Genomic DNA, 21691 nt, shown 5'->3' with positions numbered 1-21691 from the left:
TACCTCCGGGCAGTAGATGCTAGAGCCTTTGTAAAAGCTACGAAAAGAGCAAAGACGTCGAGGAACCAGGAGGAAGCCGCCTAAGAACACCTGAAGCGACATCCAACTCCTCGACAATGGGGAAGAGCGACAAGATGACCAGCAAGGAGAAGAAGAACCTTGTTCCAGCCACTTCCTCCGAGCCCGGGAATGCTGCTGCCTCAACCCCCACCTCTACCCCGGGCGGCACCAGCCGACCAGGACCAGCCAGGCCAGACCGGCCTGCAGAAGGTCTCCCCGCCCTGGAGCCTTGGATGAAGCAGACGGTCGTGCTGCAGCTGAAGGAGGTGGATGGAAGAATCCCCGACATGACCCCTGAGATCTTCGGAAAGAAGATGATTTTGGAACAGGGGTTCAGCAAAGCGTGGACGCTTTCTGTGCAGACCTTCACAAAAGGTATTTTCTTTATAACTTTTGTGTCATTTCAGGTCTGCAGAAGATACTGGGAGATGGTGAAGACCAGTGGCCCTGAATCCCCTTTCCGTAAGTTCATTGCAAACTGCCCCATAACTCGGGACGAAAAGCGGGTGACGGTGGCCATGAGGAACCCCCATACCCCAGGAAAGGACATAGCCACCTACCTCCAGAGGTTCTGCACCGTGGTAAAGGACCCGATCCAAATCCTCGATGCCAACGCATTCTGGATAGGTAAGTGGTCTGTGCTTTGCAAACTGAGGAAAGACCCTTCGGGGGACATCCAGCACCTGCAGCCTTTCTTCTCCCTGGGATCATCCGCAGGAATCCTTTTCTACCCCGGCATACCCTACAACTGTAACAAGTGTGGGCAGCTGGGACACATAGGTAAGGATTGTACAGAGCTTGCTTGCAGGTTCTGTAGGGTTACAGGCCACGAGACCAAGGACTGTTCGAGGTCCAAAGCCTGTAACCTTTGCGGATTGGCAGAGCATGTCTTCAGACACTGCCCCCAGAGGACCCGGACCTACGCTGGAGCCCTGATCCAGGGTAAGTCACCCTCCAGCACTGGGAGGAAGCTGCCAGAAAAACCAAAGAATCCAAAGGAACCTCGAAAGGCCACAGGTAAGTCCACTCCCACCCCTCTTGCCTCCAGCACACCCCCACCCACCCCCCCTGTGCCAGAGGAGCCCCTCCCCACCCGAACCTGTCCTCCCTGAAGGACTTCCCCACCCTTCCACCCCCACCAGTGGCCCAAAGGGAAACCGGAAACGGAAGCCAGAGAGCCCAACAGCTGAGGAACCCGCCACCCCCACCAAACGGCCCAACGGGGTCCAGCGCTGTAAGCAAGTAGTGGAGGACCTAGAGTCTGCGGAGGAGGAGGAAGAGGAAGGGGAGATCATGGCCGACCAGGAGCCTGACCTCCCCCTCAACGTCAACATCAACCAGAAGATGATGGAGGCTGTCCATGAGGAGCTGGGCCTGGCCCAGACCACAGGACAGGCGGAGGACGCAATGAAAGAGCCACCCCCCCTCCGGGGAGGTAAGTTCGGACCCTTGTTGACTAGACCCTCATACCCTTTTTCATTATGGCTGAGAGCTCAATCTTTTCCATTAATGTGAGGAGTATCAAGGATACATCTAGAAGGCAAGCGGTTCTGACCCTTCTTTCTAGTCAGCAGAGTGATGTCTACATGCTTCAGAAGTGCGCCCTTCCTCCCTTGAGTAGGTACACTCATCTGTCCTCCCAGTGGACCCTTGGTCCCTCCTACTGGTCCTGGGGTGGCGATTGCAAGTCTGCAGGGGTAGCCATTCTAGTCAGGAGTGGGCGCTTTCACGGTTGACTCTATCCATGAGCTAGTCTGTGGCCGTCTTTTGGTCATAGACGGCTTGTGGGTGGAAGAGCCAGTTAGGCTCGTCAACGTGTACACTCCCCCAGACAAGAATGCGCGGCTGGACCTTTTCCAGACCCTGCGGACCCAACTCGTCACCACCAGAACAGTAGTGATCCTCTGTGATTTTAACTGTCCGATCGAGGAGGATGGGCGTAGCTCCAGCATATACGTAAAACTTGATGCTACTTCTAGGCTGCTTAAGGAGATGATCTCGAAGGCCTCCTTGCAGGACGCCGTGGGACCCATAGGGAAAGGTACCGTTAACTATTCGTGGTGCCAACCCGACGGATCGGTGCGTTCCAGGATAGACTTCGTGCTCACTTCAAGAACAGTCAAGCATCGTGAGTTCTCCATGATCCCCTGCTTTTTCTCTGACCACAGGGCTATTCACTTCCGAGGTGACCTGGGCGAGGGCTTCGCCAGTGGACCGGGTTCCTAGAAGCTGAATAGCACCCTGCTGGAAAACGAGGAATTGATGTGGGAACTCCAGGAGGCCTATGCCAGCTGGACGGAGGAAAAGAGATTCTTCGGAAGGGTAAGTGACTGGTGGGAGTTTGTGAAAGTTAAGCTGCGCAGCTTCTTTCAGGCAAGGGGACGCCAGCAAGCGTGTGCCAGGAGGAGGGAACTCAGGAGACTGCAGCGTCAGTTGCATTCCCTGCAGGACCTTCATCACTGTGGCTGGGACGTTAGGCAGGACCTGGAGGACACCAAGAAAAGCCTGAAAAGGACACTTCGAGGGAGAATCCAGGCACACTGTCTTCCGTGCCAAGGTGGAGAATCTTGAGAAAGGTGAGAAGTGTAATTCTTTCTTTTTCAGGAAACTTCACTCAGGACACACACCCTTGTCAGAGCTGCGTAACGAGGCCGGAACACTCCAGAAGGGGAAGAAGGCTGTGATGCAAGTGGTCAGCGACTACTACACCAACCTCTACTCCCCGAAAGAAACGGACACAGAGGCGGCTGACAGGTTCCTGTCAGGTATCTCTAACCAAATTGATCCTGCAGGTTCATCAACCGTCAACGTCCCCTTGGTGTTGGAGGAGCTACACTCTGCCGCTAAATCCTTTAGGCGAGGCAGGACCCCGGGCTGCGATGGTCTCCCAGTTGAGCTCTATGTAGCACTGTGGGATCTCGGCCTGGACCTGCTCGAGCTGTACGAGGAGATGGTGGTGGAGGGCAGAATGCCTCCGTCACTGAGGGAGGGGATGATCACAATTTTGTATAAGCGGAAGGGGGAGAGATCGGATCTGAAAAATTGGCGTCCGATCTCTCTTCTGAATGTGGACTACAAAATCCTTTGTAGAAAGACAAGAATTCTACATTCTGATATATCTCCGAGGGTGCCAACCCTTGGATTCACACCAGGAAACATAAGCTTTCCAGATTCTATAATATATAGCTCTAGAAGCTGGCTTCCTAGCATTAAAGTAGAAATGACTGCCCTGGAAAACCCACGTCTTTTCAGAATATGGGTCTCAATAGCCAAGCCGTTAAATTTAGCATTCGTAAAGTAAGATGGAATATCGGCCCCTGTGAGAGCAGGTCTGGCCTTAGTGGAAGGGACCACAGATCCTCTACTGCCATCTTTACGACCTCTGCATACCATGTCCTTCTGGGCCATGCTGGTGCTGCCAGAATAACCAGTTTTCTTTCCAGCTTGATCCTGCAAAGAAGTCAAGGCAGCAACTGAATAGGGGGAAATGCACAGATCAGTAAAAGCTGATCCCACAGTATCAACGCATCTGTTCTGCATGCGAATGGATCCTTTGTTGTGGACACAAAGTTAACTAACTTTATGTTGCACTGGATGCTAGAAGATCTACATCCGGAGTCCCTTATCCTTGACAAACAGCCCGAAACATGTCGGGGTGAATAGACCATTCCCCTGGGAATAATCTGCTGGCGGCACATGTAGTGCACGTGCCAATTCTCTATTCCCGGAATGAAGACTGCCGATGGGCACGGAATATTTCTTTCTGCCCAAGTTAGAATATGGTTCACTTCTCTCTGCACTGAGAGATTCTTGGTGCCCCTTTTGATGATTGATATAGGCCACAGCCGTGGCATTGACTGATTGGATCCTGTCGGGACAATCCCTTAACCTGGAAGTCCAGGCTTTTAGAGCCAGGCGCACTGCCCGAATCTCTAGGATGTTGATGGGCAAGGCTCTTTCGGTTCTTGGTTGTCTTCTCTGTCATTACCACTTTCCAGAAAAGTGGTTTGAAGTATTTACTCTTTAGGACATTCTTTAGTAACTACCAATTGAGGCTTTGGGACACCCTTGGGGACAGCCGCATTGGCAAATCCAAAGCTTGGATCGTTTTGTTCCAAGCAAATAGAATACTGTTTCGCAACAGTCTCGAATGGAACTGGGCAAAGGGAACTGCTTCGAATGAAGCCACCATCCTTTCTAACAACCTCATGCAAAGGTGAATGGAGGGACCTCCTTTTGACCTGACCATCCGCACCAACTCTTTTATAGAGTGGTGTTTTTTTTTTTCTGGGCAAGAAGACCCTTTTTCTGGGCTGTATCTATGATCAGACCCAAATACTGCAGCCCTTTTTTAGCGATTTTAATGGAGACTTAGTACTAGGTAAGTGTAATATACTCCCTCTAGAGGAGACATTTTAAGGCATACAGTTATACATTTTATATACATATATGTATTTTTTGGAGAAAAAGGCATAGGTGGCCTTTTTACAGTTCCTACACTTCTCCCCTTACCTTATCCTCGCTGCAGGATACTGCTGATTTAACAGACAGATCCAACTTTCACCCATCACGGCGAGCAGCGTCGTTAAACCTTCAAAGACTGGGGCCCTTTTTAATAGGGGTTCCGCTCCTTTGGACCTGTATAGCACCCCTCAGGAACAACTTTAGGTAATATGAAAAACCAAAAAGAGTCCTGGGTCCTAGGGTCCAGATCTCAAAGAGAAGCTTACAGGCAAAACCTCGTTCTTCAATGCGAGGCCCAGGTACCATCCTATGGCCTCAGTGGCGAGGATGGATCCGGTTGTGGAGGTTTTTTAAATCCAGCATGGATCCCTCCCTGGAGCTCCTCAGAGCACATCTTCACTCGTGACCAACACCTTAGACACTGGCGAAAAAACTGAGGATTCCTGGAAGGAGGAGGGGTTATATAGGGAAGTCAACTTACTGTATTGTTTATACCAGTGTCAACACCTGAAGGTAGGCCCATAACCCACCAATTACTTGAGGCTCTGTGTCCTATGATGTACGATAAAGAAAACCTGGCTGATCCTGCCAGTTTCTACCCTCCCCTTTGTAAACTAACCTCGGTATATCATGGATGCTGAACCCCGACACCGTGGTTCGTTTACGTGCCTCTGTCATCTGCAGCCTGCTCACCTGTGTCTGTCCTCCTCCTCCCCCCCTCCCTGCTGGTATCATAAGATATTTTTGTTGCCACCATCCTCTCTGCAATATTAAAAGGATGTGCTACACTGCATGTGTTTTATAAAAAAATACCTCATTGTATAGCAGCGGTCACATGACTCTTTCTCCTCTCCTCCTCCCGGCTGACATACGCAGGGGTTTCTCAACTCCACCTACTTTCCTGTCAGCTTGAGAAGAGAGAGACGGCCGGACACATGAGCACCGATTGTCGCTAAAAAATATGGCATTTAGCGGCTGATTTTTTTTTTTTTAGAAAACACGTGCAGTGCAGCAATTTTTTTAATATTACAGAGAGGATGGTAGCAACATCAAGTGGGTCAACAACTACTTTAATAGAATTTAGTAATTCAAATACAGAACACCTCAATTTTCTGTGTTTAACCACTTGCCGACCGCCGCACGACGATGTACGTCCAAACTTTGAATGGGGATATGGTTGTTATGGCAGCAGCTAGCTGCCATAACCCCGGTATCCCTGTTTTCGTGCGGCGGCCGGCTTTCAGATAAAAGTGGTCCCTGCGGCGGATTCGCCGCAAGATCACTTTTATCGGTGGCGCCGCTGAGGGACCCCAGAAGAGGAGGGTCAGTGCAAAACCAAACTGCACCAAAACTCGGTGCAAAACCAACTGCACAGAGGAGGCAAGTATGACATGTTTGTTATTTAAAAAGTAAAACATAAGGGTTTAACAAATTTGCCTTCTCTTTTTGTCTAGGTTTACCCACTCCAGATTATTTTGTAAAGGGCCTACATGCTCAGACCTGACCTTTTTACTATTAATATATATATATTTTTTTTTTTTATTTTTTTTTATTCAAGTTTTGAGAAAGAAACATATAACATATACAAGTTAGTTGGTTAGTTTGTACAGGTACAACAGCAAGTACATTATACTATATTATATATATATATATATATATATATATATATATATATATATATATATATATATATATATTATACTATACTATTAATATATTTATAATATACTATACTATTAATATATTTCAAGAATTTTTGGGGGCTTGTCCTATCTTTTGCAATCTGTCGTTAGTTTTGAATTTTGGCGTGCTTGATTTCCTTTGTACATATTCAGTTACATTCTTTGAAACATTTAAAACGATGAGAGTGTTCCTTCATTTTTATATTTTCTTATAAGCCCTTTTCTGATTATTTATAGCTTTTATTTATTTTTTTTTTACGTTTAGCCCTTTAAACTTCTTGCCCATGGGAATATACTTTGCAGCAAGTTCACATACAGTCTTTATGAAGAATTCCCATGTCTTGGAGAGCTCCCAGGTCCTTGGTACCATTTCCCCCCACCCACCAATAGAGGCTGACCCCTGTCTGACCTATTATAATCTAATTCACTGTCCCCACCCTCAATCCTAGTTTAAATACTCTTTCAGCCTTCCCATAAGCCTCTGCCCCAGCACAGCAGACCCCCTTCCATTTAGGTGCAAACCATCTTTAGCATATACAGTGGATATAAAGTCTACTTACCTCTGAAAAAATGTCAGGGTTATGAGATGTAAAAAAAAAGGAGACTAAGATAAATCATTCAGAACTTTTTCCACCTTGATTGTGACCTATAAACTGTACAAATCTTTTAGGTGGAGGGAAGTAAAAATAAAATAATATGGTTGCATAAGTGTGCACACCTTTAAATGAATACTTTGTTGAAGCACCTTTTGATTTCATTACAGCACTCAGTCTTTTTGAGTATGAGTCTATCAGCATGGCACATCTTGAGCTGTGTGAAGTTGGCACCCCATGTTTGTAAAACCTGAATAAAAATATACCATTTGTTTGTGCCGCGTTTGTGCTGATTTGTGCCGCAAAAATGAGCGTTTGTGCCGGTTCGGTTTCTGAGATATTAAACATTCAATTTAATGCAAGCCCCGCCCACTTTGCACCCCATGTTCCTGAATTTTAAAAACAAACGCGCCATTCGTTTGTGCCGCGTTTGTGCTGGTTTGTGCCGCAAAAATAAACGTTTGTGCCGCTTTGGTTGCGGAGATATTGTGCGTTATAGTTGCTGTAACCCCGCCCATTTTGCACCCCATGTTCCTGAATTTTAAAAACAAACGCGCCATTCGTTTGTGCCGCGTTTGTGCTGGTTTGTGCCGCAAAAATAAACGTTTGTGCCGCTTTGGTTGCGGAGATGTTGTGCGTTATAGTTGCTGTAACCCCACCCATTTTGCACCCCATGTTCCTGAATTTTAAAAACAAACGTGCCATTCGTTTGTGCCGCGTTTGTGCTGGTTTGTGCCGCAAAAATAAAAGTTTGTGCCGCTTTGGTTGCGGAGATATTGTGCGTTATAGTTGCTGTAACCCCGCCCATTTTGCACCCCATGTTCCTGAATTTTAAAAACAAACGCGCCATTCGTTTGTGCCGCGTTTGTGCTGGTTTGTGCCGCAAAAATAAACGTTTGTGCCGCTTTGGTTGCAGAGATATTGTGCATTATAGTTGCTGTAACCCCGCCCATTTTGCACCCCATGTTCCTGAATTTTAAAAACAAACGCGCCATTCGTTTGTGCCGCGTTTGTGCTGGTTTGTGCCGCAAAAATAAATGTTTGTGCCGCTTTGGTTGCGGAGATATTGTGCGTTATAGTTGCTGTAACCCTCGCCCATTTTGCACCCCATGTTCCTGAATTTTAAAAACAAACGTGCCATTCGTTTGTGCCGCGTTTGTGCTGGTTTGTGCCGCAAAAATAAACGTTTGTGCCGCTTTGGTTGCGGAGATATTGTGCGTTATAGTTGCTGTAACCCCGCCCATTTTGCACCCCATGTTCCTGAATTTTAAAAACAAATGCGCCATTCGTTTGTGCCACGTTTGTGCTGGTTTGTGCCGCAAAAATAAATGTTTGTGCCGCTTTGGTTGCGGAGATATAGTGCGTTGTAGTTGCTGCAACCCCGCCCACATTGCACCCCATGTTCCTGAATTTTAAAAACAAACGCACCATTTGTTTGTGCCGGGTTTGTGCTGGTTTGTGCCGCAAAAATAAACGTTTGTGCCGCTTTGGTAGCGGAGATATTGTGCGTTATAGTTCCTGCAACCCCACCCACTTTGCACCCCATGTCCCTGAATTTTAAAAACAAACATGCCATTCGTTTGTGCCACGTTTGTGCTGGTTTGTGCCGCAAAAATAAACGTTTGTGCCGCTTTGGTTGCGGAGATATTGTGCGTTATAGTTGCTGCAACCCCGCCCACATTGCACCCCATGTTCCTGAATTTTAAAAACAAACGCGCCATTTGTTTGTGCCGGGTTTGTGTTGGTTTGTTTTGCAAAAATAAACGTTTGTGCAGCTTTGGTTGAGGAGATATTGTGCGTTATATGTTGTCAAACCACATTGACTTTACACCTTGTTATTAAAGCTTACATACAGAACCTAAACTCAGCTTGGGTTTCCTTAATGTAAAGCTCCTCCCACTGTACTGGCACTGCACTTCATAATTTACCCTGAAAAAGGCACCTCTGCCGGGTTAGCCCCCCATATCAAAATTTTTGAAAAAATCTTATGCAGTTTGTTAGATCTTTGTTAGATCAGGTTAGATCAACCATTGTTTGCGTTAGATCTCACACAGAAGAAGCGATATTAACAGTTATTTGCTGGGGGGGCTAACCCGTCATCAGCCCCCCCTTATCAAAAAATTGACCAAACAGTTAGCTATTTTGGAAGCAATTTGTTAGATCCGGTATGATCAAGTGGTTTTAACGTTAGATCTCACATAATTAGAGACTGATTAAGTGATTAATGTGGGGGGGCTGCCCCCCCCCCTTATCAAATTTTCGGCCCAAAAATCATTCAGGCTAATAGATATTCGTTAGATCCGGTAAGATCAAGTGGTTTTAACGTAAGATCTCACATCATTTCAGAGATTTCATATTCTTTGCCAATAACAACATCCAAGTTAGTAGATAATTGTTAGATGAAGTTATTATTGCATTAAACCTAGCATGCACATGGCAGAAATCAGTAATAATCGCAATGTAAGTAGGGATAAAAGCTTTTTGAAGTTTGATCAGTGAGAGGTTTTATTTAATCTATGATAAATACATAACAGTTCGTTATTTTATATGAGAAGTTAGGCCCCTGTGGCAGTAGCTTAAAATTAATAAATTTTGGCATCGCTGCTCTAAATTGTGGGCACAACTGGAACAGGCCCAGACTGACATTCTGCTGCCAGGGGCTCTGTGGTGCTATGACCAGCTACCGCCTGGGCTGAAGTCACACCCCATAATGGGTACGACACTCCGCATATGCTCCCAGGTCAGCCCACAGAACCAGCTTTCTTCCCTGATTCCCCATTGCTCCCTATCATAGAAAAACCGTGGTTCCTCCCTGGTCTGGAACCGCAAATGTTTCGGACCCTAAGCCAAACAGGTAGGGTCCAGGCATCCCACTTCCTAACGGGAGGCCAATGGCCTTCCACAGTAGTGCTAATGAGCCCTTCAAACTTTCCTTGTGGACAGCGCTACAATTACAACACTTTCTCAATACTTTGCCTAATCCACAGGGATTTAATCGTCCCCTGACGTCCTTTTAAGCATACTGTTCCAAAGAGGGTTCCCTTCCACAGGCTCTATCCAAAACATACGCCCTCTTGAACTGTCCGGCTGAACAACCACACTTACCGTTCTTGAACAAATGGGAAAGTAAGCTGGGGCGTACATTTACATCTGCTCAGATACAACATGTCCTCAGATTTTCGTTGAAATCATCGGTTTGTACGAAAATTAAACAGACCAACTATAAACTGTTAACAAGGTGGTACCTCACCCTGCAACTACTGACCAATGTTGGAGATGCCAGGGGGATGGAGGAACACGACTTCACATATTTTGGTCGTGCCCTAAATTGATCCACTTCTGGGAGACAGATAAACCACGCAAAAATTTACGGAATACAAGGTTGCTGGTGATCCAGCTTTTTCCTGCTACATGTCTCCTCCATCTGAGCCAAACTCTATAAAAACTCCATTCCAAATTAGATGGGAGATCTAGTACTCACTGCACAACACCAACAGGAAAAATACTCTAAAACTTGGGGACTATGGAACCAGTTTGTCGTTTCCGCAGAGGGTACTGCCCTTCTTGGGACTTAATGTCACAGATAAGTTCCGGAGCCGTTCACCATAGTTATCCTGAACCAACGCCATTTCACCCCCCTCCCCCCCCCAGCCTTACCCCCCCCCTTCTCTCCTCTTACCTTTTCCATCCTTTTTTCCTTACCTTCTTTGATTATTGAAAATGAGAAAATAGTTTTGGGCGACAGCGGGTCTTGCTCCACAGCCCATTTTCCATCTTTAATAAAAACTGATAGGCCAGGAGGTAAGCAGCCTTTTGAGCAGTGTGCCGAAAAATGTTTTCAAAGAAATTGAGCCGATTTTATAACAAAAAAAGTCAACTTCACAATCTCAATCACGAAAAGGATTTTTTATAAAGTAAATGCTGTAAACTACTTTAGTAGTGGGAAATTAACATCCTGTACTCTCACGCCTCAGATCAACCCCAATTCATACACCTTCACACCTCAGATCACTGTATCACCTGCAAATCTGCCCCACCACTGTACCCCCCTGCTCAACTGCTCCACCACTGTACCCCCCTGCTCAACTGCACCACCACTGTAACCCCCTGCACATCTGCCCCACCACCGTACCCCCATGCTCTTCTGTCTCACTGCTGAACCATCTTCTCATCTGTCCTAACACTGAACTTATCTGCTCATCTGCCCCACCACTGTAACCACCTTTCTAATCTGTCCCACCTCTCTAACCCCCTTTCTCATCTGCCCCACCACTGTAAACCCCTTTCTCATCTGCCCCACCACTGTACCTCCCGCGCATCTGTCCCACCTCTGTTCCCCCTGCTCATCTTCCCCACCTCTGTAACCCCCTTTCTCATCTGCCCCACCACTGTAACCCTGTTTCTCATCTGCCCCACCACTGTAACCCCCTTTCTCATCTGCCCCACCACTGTAACCCCCTTTCTCATCTGCCCCACCTCTGTAACCCCCTTTCTCATCTGCCCCACCACTGTAACCCCCTTTCTCTTCTGCCCCATCACTGTACCTTCTGCACATCTGTCTCACCTCTGTTCCCCCTGCTCTTCTGCCCCACGGCTGTAACCCCCTGCTCATCTGTACCACTAATGTATCTCCTTTCTCCTCTGCCCCACCACTGTACCCCCCTGTACATCTGCCCCACCTCTGTTCTCCCTGCTCTTCTGCCCAACCACTGTAACCCCCTGCTCATCTGTGCACCAATGCACCTCCTTTCACATCTGCCCCACCGCTGTACCCCCTGCTCTTCTGTCCCACCGCTAAACCCCCTTCTCATCTGCCCCAACACTGAACCCCTCCTGCTCATTTTCCCACCACTGTAACCCCCTTCTCATCTGGCCCAACACTAAACCCCTCCCCCGCTCATCTGCCCCATCACTGTACCCCCCTGCTTTTCTGTCCCACTGCTGAACCCCCTTCGCATCCCTCCCACCACTGCACCTTCTGCACATCTGCACCACCACTGTACCCCCTTGCTCTTCTGCCCCACCACTGTAACCCCCCTGCTCATCTACCCCATCAATGTACCATTTTTCTCATCTGCCCCACACTGTACCTCTCTGCACATTTGCTCCACCGCCATATTCCCATGCTCTTCTGTCTACTACTGAATCACCTTCTCATCTGCCCTACCACTGTAACCCGCTTTTTCATCTGCCTTACTAATGTACCTCCTGCACATCTGTTTCACCTCTGTACCCCCTGCTCTTCTGCCCCACCTATGTTCCCCCTGTTCTCCTGCCCCACCACTGTAACCTCCTGCTCATCTGTCCCACCAATACACCTCCTTTCACATTTGCCCCACTGTTCTACCCCCCCTGCTTTTCTGTCCCACCACTGAACCTCCTTCTCATCTGCACCAAAACTGAACCCCCCCTGCACATTTGCCCCACGGCTGTACCCTCCTGTTCTTCTGTCCCACATCTAAACCCCTCCTGCTCATTTTTCCCACCAATGTACCCTCTTCTCATCTATGATATGTGTGACATGCAGAGTGGTAAAAGGAAGCAGAGATGAGACACATCTACTTGTCCTGGCACACTCATCCTGCTGATTCACCTCTCGCATCCAGCCCACGTGCTTGTATGTGATGTATGTGATGTATGGGATGTATGTGATGTCACATACGAGCATCTGGAATGGATGTGCAATGATGAGCTCAGGTCAGGGGCATTTTCTGAAAGCAGTGGGCTTGTGTGCAGGATCATAAGTTGGGCCCCCGCAGCTGAGGAAAAGTTTTTGCGCCGCAGCAAAAGTTGGGTGTGATTTTCATTGCGCTGAATATAAGGGGGGGCCAGCCCGTCCATATGTACCACCTAATATCTCTATTTTGATGTGGAATATCTCTGAAATGATGTGAGATCTAACGTTAAATCCACTTGATCTTACCGGATCTAACCAATATCTATTAGCTTGAATGATTTTTGGCCCGAAAATTTGATAAGGCGGGAGCTAACCCGCCCATATGTACCACCTAATATCTCTATTTTGATGTGGAATATCTCTAAAATGATGTGAGATCCAACGTTAAAACCACTTGATTTTACCGGATCTAACGAATATCTATTAGCCTGAATGATTTTTGGGGCGAAAATTTGATAAGACTTAATAAGTCTCTAATTATGTGAGATCTAACGTGAAAAACCACTTGATCTTACCGGATCTAATGAATATCTATTAGCCTGAATGATTTTTGGCCCGAAAATTTGATAAGGGGGGGCTAACCCGTCCATATGTACCACCTAATATCTCTATTTTGATGTGGAATATCTCTGAAATGATGTGAGATCTAACGTTAAAACGACTTGATCTTACCGCATCTAACGAATATCTATTAGCCTAAATGCTTTTTGGGCCGAAAATTTGATAAGGGGGGGCCAGCCCCCCCTCATTAATCACTTAATAAGTCTCTAATTATGTGAGATCTAACGTTAAAACCACTTGATCATACCGGATCTAACAAATTGCTTCCAAAATAGCTAACTGTTTGGTCAATTTTTTGATAAGGGGGGGCTGATGACGGGTTAGCCCCCCCAGCAAATAACTGTTAATATTGCTTCTTCTGTGTGAGATCTAACGCAAACAACGGTTGATCTAACCTGATCTAACAAAGATCTAACAAACTGCATAAGATTTTTTCAAAAATTTTGATATGGGGGGGCTAACCCGGCAGAGGTGCCTTTTTCAGGGTACAATATGAAGTGCAGTGCCAGTACAGTGGGAGGAGCTTTACATTAAGGAAACCCAAGCTGAGTTTAGGTTCTGTATGTAAGCTTTAATAACAAGGTGTAAAGTCAATGTGGTTTGACAACATATAACGCACAATATCTCCGCAACCAAAGCTGCACAAACGTTTATTTTTGCGACACAAACCAGCACAAACCCGGCACAAACAAATGGCGCGTTTGTTTTTAAAATTCAGGAACATGGGGTGCAATGTGGGCGGGGTTGCAGCAACTATAACGCACAATATCTCCGCAACCAAAGCGGCACAAACGTTTATTTTTGCGGCACAAACGCGGCACAAACAAATGGCGCGTTTGTTTTTAAAATTCAGGAACATGGGATGCAATGTGGGCGGGGTTGCAGCAGCTATAACGCACTATATCTCCGCAACCAAAGCGGCACAAACGTTTATTTTTGCGGCACAAACCAGCACAAACGCGGCACAAACGAATGGCACGTTTGTTTTTAAAATTCAGGGACATGGGGTGCAAAGTGGGTGGGGTTGCAGCAACTATAACGCACAATATCTCCGCAACCAAAGCGGCACAAACGTTTATTTTTGCGGCACAAACCAGCACAAACCCGGCACAAACAAATGGTGCGTTTGTTTTTAAAATTCAGGAACATGGGGTGCAATGTGGGCGGGGTTGCAGCAACTATAACGCACTATATCTCCGCAACCAAAGCGGCACAAACATTTCTTTTTGCGGCACAAACCAGCACAAACGCAGCACAAACGAATGGCGCATTTGTTTTTAAAATTCAGGAACATGGGGTGCAAAATGGGCGGGGTTACAGCAACTATAACGCACAATATCTCCGCAACCAAAGCGGCACAAACGTTTATTTTTGCGGCACAAACCAGCACAAACGAATGGCGCGTTTGTTTTTAAAATTCAGGAACATGGGGTGCAAAATGGGCGGGGTTACAGCAACTATAACGCACAATATCTCCGCAACCAAAGCGGCACAAACGGTTATTTTTGCGGCACAAACCAGCACAAACGCGGCACAAACGAATGGCGCGTTTGTTTTTAAAATTCAGGAACATGGGGTGCAAAATGGGCGGGGTTACAGCAACTATAATGCACAACATCTCCGCAACCAAAGCGGCACAAACGTTTATTTTTGCGGCACAAACCAGCACAAACGCGGCACAAACGAATGGCACGTTTGTTTTTAAAATTCAGGGACATGGGGTGCAAAGTGGGCAGGGCTTGCATTAAATTGAATGTTTAATATCTCAGAAACCGAACCGGCACAAACGCTCATTTTTGCGGCACAAATCAGCACAAACGCGGCACAAACGAATGGTATATTTTTACTCAGGTTTTACAAACATGGGGTGCCAACTTCACACAGCTCACATCTTGACTTGGCAATATTTGCAGACTCTTCTTTGCAAAAACACTCCAAATCTGTCAGATCGCGAGTGGGCATCTCCTGTGTACAGCCCTCTTCAGATCACCCTACAGATTTTCATTAAGATTCAGGTCTGGGCTCTGGCTGGGCCATTCCAAAATTTAAATCTTCTGGTGAAACCATTCCTTTGTTGGTTTGGATGTATGCTTTGGGTCGTTGTCATGCTGAAAGATGAAGTTCCTCTTCATGTTCATCTTTCTAGCAGAAGCCTGAAGGTTTTATGCCAATATTGACTGGTATTTGGAACTGTTCATATTTCCCTCTACCTTGACTAAGGCCCCTGTTCCAGCTGAAGAAACACAGCCCCAAAGCACAATGCTGCCACCACCATGCTTCACTGTGGGTATGGTGTTCTTTTGGCGATGTGCAGTGTTTTAGGCCAAACAGATTTTTTGGAATTCTGGCCAAAAAGTTCAACCTTGGTTTCATCAGACCATAACACATTTTCCCACATGCTTTCGGGAGACTTCAGATGTGTTTTTGCAAAAATTGGCCCACGCTTGGATGTTTTCCTTCTTATGAAAAGGCTTCTGTCTTGCCACTCTACCCCATAACCCAGACATATGAAGAATACGGAAGATTGTTGTCATATGTACCACATAGCCTGTACTTGTCAGATATTCATGCAGCTCCTTTAATGTTGCTGTAGACCTCTTGGCAGCCCCCCAACCAGTTTTCTTCTGGTCTTTTCATCAATTTTGGAGGGACGTCCAGTTCTTGGTAATGTTACTGTTGTGCCATATTTTCTACACTTGATGACTGTCTTCACTGTGTTCCATGGTATATCTAATGCCTTGGAAATTCTTTTGTACCCTTCTCCTGACTGATACCTTTTAACAATGAGATCCTCTGATGCTTTGGAAGATCTCTGCGGACCATGGCTTTTGCGGTAGCATGTGACTAAGAAAATGTCAGGAAAGACCTACTAGAACAGATGAATTTTATTTGGGGTTAATCAGAGGCACTTTAAATGATGGCAGATGTGTACTGACTCCTATTTAACATGAGTTTGAATGTTATTGCTTAATTCTGAACACAGCTACATCCCCAGTTATAAGAGGGTGTGCACACTTATGCAACCATTATTTTAGTTTTATTTTTACTCCCCCCCCCTACTTCAATTGAGTTGTACAGTTTATAGGTCACATTAAAAGATGGAAAAAGTTAATTTATCTTTGTCTCTTTTTTACATCACAGATACCTGATATTTTAACAGGGGTGTGTACACTTTTATATCCACTGTAGGTTGCACCCCAATGAAAAGTCAGCCCAATGCTCTAAAAACCCAAATCCCTCCTTCTAACACCAGGTCTTTAGCCATGCATTCAGTTCCCTAATCTCCCCCTGCCTTTCCCGTGTTGCGCATGGCACAGGCAATATTTCAGAGAATATCACCTTGGAGGTCCTTCCCTTTAACTTGCAGCCTAGTTCCTTAATCTGTTTAAGGAGCCTCCACCTACCATGCCCAGCTCCTCCCAGTAATTTATCAACCAGGTCCACCACATGCTGAACCCTGATACCAGGAAGACAGCAAACCATTCGGTTGAGGTAATCCCCTATTACCACCAACTGTCTGGGCCTACCTGCACTACTCTCACCACTCCTACTGAATGGGCTGCTCTCCTGGCTGTTAGGGGTAGCAATGACATCTAGGGCTGCCACCTCAGCTTGCCATCCCCACATCTTCACCCAACTTAGCAAATCTGTTAGGGTGCTCAAATGCAGGGCTGGCCTTCCTTTTCTGTGAGCCCCTACCACTCCCTCTAACTACATTAACCCATCTTCCGACCTAATAATCCTGACTTAATGCCTCCACCGTCCCTATTAAACCTATTAGGCACCTGCTTAGTGAGCAGAGGACCCCTTTCAAGATTGTTAGTTCTGCCCAATGTTACAATTTGCTTCTCTAGGTCGCTAATGGGAGCTTCCAGAAGAGCAACCTGCTCACATCTGTCGCAGCGGTATCCATCCTGGAGCGCTTACTCCATTGTTGTATACACATGGCACACAAACCTTCAATCTTGCTAGCACACGTTTTCCCAATGACAACAATACTACTACCAACAGGACATTTTAGATGTTACTTACAGGTTTGAGGGCTTCCTTTTATAACCTCCTCTTTTCAACTCTGGTTTTTAACTTACCACTTAGTCAAGTTCCACTTGGTCTAAGTTCCAGCAAGCAAAAAGGTGGCAAGCTCCAGGATGAGCAAGCTCAGAAATTAGTTCTGCAGAAAGTTATATAGGACCTGAAGCACCTGTAACCAATTAACCACTCCCCTTAATTAGTAGTCTGAAGGAAGGAAAGAAAAAAAAATAAAAAAGGCTATTTAAAAAGTGAGAGAAAAGGTGTTAACATTAACATTTTACAAAAAAATTGGGGTACACATTGTTTTTTTTTTTAATTCATTAACCACTTGCCTACTGGGTACTTTTACCCCCTTCCTGCCCAGGCCAATTTTCGGCTTCCAGCACTGTCACACTTTGAATGACAATTGCGCCATCATGCAGCACTGTACCTAAATGACATTTTTATCATTTTTTTCACACAGAGCTTTCTTTTGGTGGTATTTAATTGCTGCTGGGTTTTTTATTTTTTGCTAAAGAAAAAAAGTCAGAAAATTTTGAAAAAAAAAAGTTTTAGTTTCTGTCAGTAAATGTTGTAAATAAGTAATTTTTCTCCTTCACTGATGTGTGCTGATGAGATGGCACTGATGGGCATTGATGAGGCGGCACTGAAGGACATCGATGAGGAGGTACTAATTTTCTGCACTGATGGGCACGTATATACGGCACTGATAGGCATTACCGATGAGTAGCCACTGAAAGGCAGCACTGAAGGGCACTGATTAGTGTCACTGATCAGGCTGTACTGTAATCAGGGCACTGATTACCTTTACACCTCTCCCCTGTGAGGAGATACCACTGGGGGGGGGGGCATCTCCCTGTGAGGAGATGCCATTTGGGGGTTATAAGTCATTTTCTAGCAAAAAATACTGATTTAAACTTGTAAACAAAAAGTGCCAAAAAAAGCCTGGTGGTTTAAAATGTGCCTCAGTTAGGTCATGTTTGTTCTGTGCTTTTGAGTTGCTACTGGTAACCTTTATATTAGCCTGCAAACACATGTGCATATAAATGGAATCATATCTTCTAGGTTTATGGCAACTGTCAATTTTAACTTAAGTTGCGCAAAGGGGGGGGGATTTAAGGGGTCTTGTAATAAATTATTTTTTTGCATATTTGTGTAGTTTAAATATTTCATATTCTCTCGTTTGTTATCGGAGTCCCACTCCACCTTTTGATATTTAGGTGGCAACAGGGGCTGTGACAAATTGTTAAAACAGACTTGCTGGCTGAATTACCAGAAGAAAATAGAAGAAAGCCGGCCTAAAGAAGGAAACTAATACAGCCATCACCTCTAAAAATTTGTAAGCTGCAATATACAGCAATAAATGTTTGCTTTTGGGTTTAATACTACTTTAAACTTTGCAGTATCATACAACAAACAAAAACCCATCCCCTTTACTGCCATCTATTGGCTTTAGTGACTTGTCTATAAGCACACAGTATTGAAGGCCAGCACAGGATACAAGCTGTGTATTCATAAACCCTGGGTTTTAGGCTTGTACCTTCAGGTTATTGAACACTGGCAACACTGGCTTTTGAGGACGTGCCCTCAGGGCACCTCCCCTTATAGCCCTACCTCACTTCGTCCTCAGTTTTGTAGGATGCAATGCACAGAAACCAAGAAACAGAAGGAAGGATGTCCTGTACTCGAAGATATGGAATTTACAGGCAAGTGAAAATTCCTCTTATCTTAATCGTACAGTACAGGACAGAGCCTGACTTTTCATAAGACCCTGGGATGCCTCCAAGCAATGAATGAGAAGGGTGGACAAACAAGTAGGCAAACAGAACTGTGCCAACAAGCTCAAAAGACCCAACTTTATAATGTTGCTGTAAAAACCTTGCAGCAGAAAGATGCAACATTTGTAAAAGACTGGTCATCCACCTAGCAAAAAACTTTGAAAAGGATTGAACAGAGGACCAACTGATGGCCCTACAATTCTGGGCTACACAGACAGAATGCCTAGCAAATATCCCGGTAGAGTAAGCTCAAGTAATTGGCCTTCCTATCCATTGAGACATGGTCGACATGGAAGCAAATGTCCTTTACGAGGTCCTGAGTATTGGACAAATAGGGAGTCCGTCTTCCTGATAGAAGAAACTGACAGCTCTGACTGTATCTAGGCAATGAAGAACATTTTCTATTAGATGCTTTAGAGCAGGGCACAAAGATGAAGGACTATGTCTTCATTGAGGTAAAAAAAGACTGATAGCACTTTAAAGTGAAACTTTAGTCAAAAAATTAAATCCTACTAGATCAATTCAGGCTGGCCCCTTTCAGATATACCTATGTAAAACATTTAAAATAAGCATACTGTTTAAAATCCAGTAATGCACTGTCTCACCCTGCTCTGCACAAGTTCAGTTGCTTTTCATTTTTAGGCACTGCTGAATTTGTAGAGGCCGATCTGCTGACAGCCTTAAGTGGAATTAAACCCGCTTATCCTTTACAGCCAAGGAAGCTGCTATTGTTTGATCTGCAACTGCCATGGGGCTGCACATGTGATCAGTTTAGGACACCCGCCATTTAATGGTTTGACAGTTTGGTTAAGAGCACAAGCAAATGAGACAGTTAGCAATCCCGGCATTCCAGGAATGTAACTTTTTTGAAACTTAAATCGATGGGTTTAGTTCCACTTTATGATTTACTGCTGTTCAGGGGCTCTGGACTTCAGTAAAATGGTAGTCTCTGGCAAGAAGAAACAGGAGCAATGCTGGAGGCAATTTACAGCACACACCAATTTTGGTAGCATAATTTATTAATGTGTAATTTTTGTTCCTTGCTAAAGAACATTATTTTTTATTAAGTCATTATGGGTTAAGTTCCATCTTTTTTCTTAAAGCGGACTACCTAGTCATTGTGAAGAATAAGGAATGGCACCTTATAAAAGAGAGCTGCCAGCTCAAAGACACGTCTGACCGATGGGATAGCAACAAAAAAGGCCACTAGGAAAGGTCATCTCAGGAGAAATGCCTGATGGTTTAAAATAGTGGTTTCTGCAGGGCAGAGAGAACCAAGTTGAGGTCCAAACAACAAGAGGGGCCCGATCTGAAATATACCTTGAATAAAGGTTTTAAATCGAGGGATATTGAGGCCACCTGTTTTGGAGAAAAATTGGACAAGGCCAAAACTTGTCCTTTCAGAGTGCTTAAGGCCAAATTTTGGTCAAGTCCTAATTGTAGGACAAAAACACGTGGAACAAAGAAATCCCTGGGATTAGGTGCCTGTGTTCACACCAAGCACAGAAGGATTTCCAGTAGTAGATCTTTCTGAAGTGGCTTTTCCTGCTTTTAGCAAGGTAGGAATGACAGACTCCGAGACCCCTCTGTCTCTTAACACCTAGGTTTCAATAGACATGCCATTAAAGCTTGTGACTGAACAGAATGGAATGGAGGGCCCCGAGACAGCAGGTCTGGCCAGTTGGAAAGACGTCAAGGGGTAATTTTCAAGTAGTCTGAGTATGTGTGTACCAGGTTCTTCTGGGCCAATTTGGTGCAATGAGAATCACCAACTTCTTCTTTTGCTCTATTTTATAGAGCACACTAGGTAGAATTCACACAGAAGGAAAGGCATAGATTAGCCTGAACGGAGACCAGGGTATTATCAAGGCATTCAAAAATGCCAAAGTTAGAGGATCCTTGGTCCTGGCCGCAAACAAAAAAGGTAGCTTGTTAACAGTGGAGGCCAGGATATCCACATCTGGGGTCCCCCATTTTTGACATATCAGGTTGATGTCGTCAAGGGCCTTGACCCAGGCAGTGGCAGCTGAGGTAATCCAGTTGTCCGCTCCAGGGTTGTGGACTGTAAAGACTATTGGACGAGGAGTCTGACAGTGAGATGATCTGCCCCCTTGGTTGCTGATGTAGGCCACAGCCGTGGCATGGTCTGATTGCACCCCGATTAGGTGTCCTGGCAGGAGCTCAGTGTTGCAGAGCCTTTCTTATTTCTCCATAATGTTGATGAAGAGCTTGGCTTCCACTGATAATCATGTTCCCTGGATCATGAGGGACTCCCTTCCTGAAATACTGGCATTTGTTATAACCTTTAAGTGATAAGGAAGGAAAGACTTTCTCATTGTTACAGCTGGGATGGAAGTCAACCAAGCTAGATGTTGATCCATGGTTGGCTGGACATGGGCATGGGTAAGTCAAGAAAAGGAGTATGCTTGTTTCAAGTCAACAAGATAATGTGCTGGAATGGTCAAGTGAAACTGGGCGAATGGAACAGCCTCAAAAAGGAGCCAACCATGGGGCTAGAACCGAGGGACGTCTCTTTAGCCTCAATTTCTAAGAACTCTGAGGGAGATTACCTTCTCTGGAGGGAAAACCTTTGCTTGGAATGTGTCCAGAATTGGACTCCAGTATTCCAGGTGAAGAGAAGGCTGTAGAGCAGACTCTTGGAAGTTAATCACCCAACCGAATGATGGAGCTGGAGAATAGGACTGGAATTTTAGGGTCCTGGACAGAGATTGCTGTATTAAAGCAGTTAGTTATCTGCAAAATTGTGACATAGTTGCAGAAAAAACTGCCTGTATCAGGTAGGCTGCTTGTTGTGTGCCTGAAATAGAACTAGAGTCTGATGTA

General features: G+C 45.4%; 2 protein-coding genes across 6 annotated transcripts in view; one reads left to right on the top strand and one right to left on the bottom strand.

Moving 5' to 3' along the window:
- Nucleotides 1–21691, bottom strand: part of LEMD1 (LEM domain containing 1) — a 430972-nt gene that overhangs the window by 269596 nt on the left and 139685 nt on the right. The gene's annotated exons all lie outside the window — the stretch shown is intronic.
- Nucleotides 117–20057, top strand: LOC141129846 (uncharacterized). The gene is made up of 2 exons (XM_073617905.1): nt 117–1077; nt 19951–20057. The coding sequence occupies exons 1-2, from the start codon at nt 117–119 to the stop codon at nt 20055–20057; spliced, it is 1068 nt and encodes a 355-aa protein (XP_073474006.1).

The sequence above is a fragment of the Aquarana catesbeiana genome, linkage group LG02 (assembly GCF_042186555.1).
Source record: "Aquarana catesbeiana isolate 2022-GZ linkage group LG02, ASM4218655v1, whole genome shotgun sequence".
Lineage (NCBI taxonomy): Eukaryota > Metazoa > Chordata > Amphibia > Anura > Ranidae > Aquarana > Aquarana catesbeiana.
The sequence above is the reverse complement of the archived record's forward strand: the minus strand, read 5'-3'. Positions and strand labels throughout refer to the sequence as shown.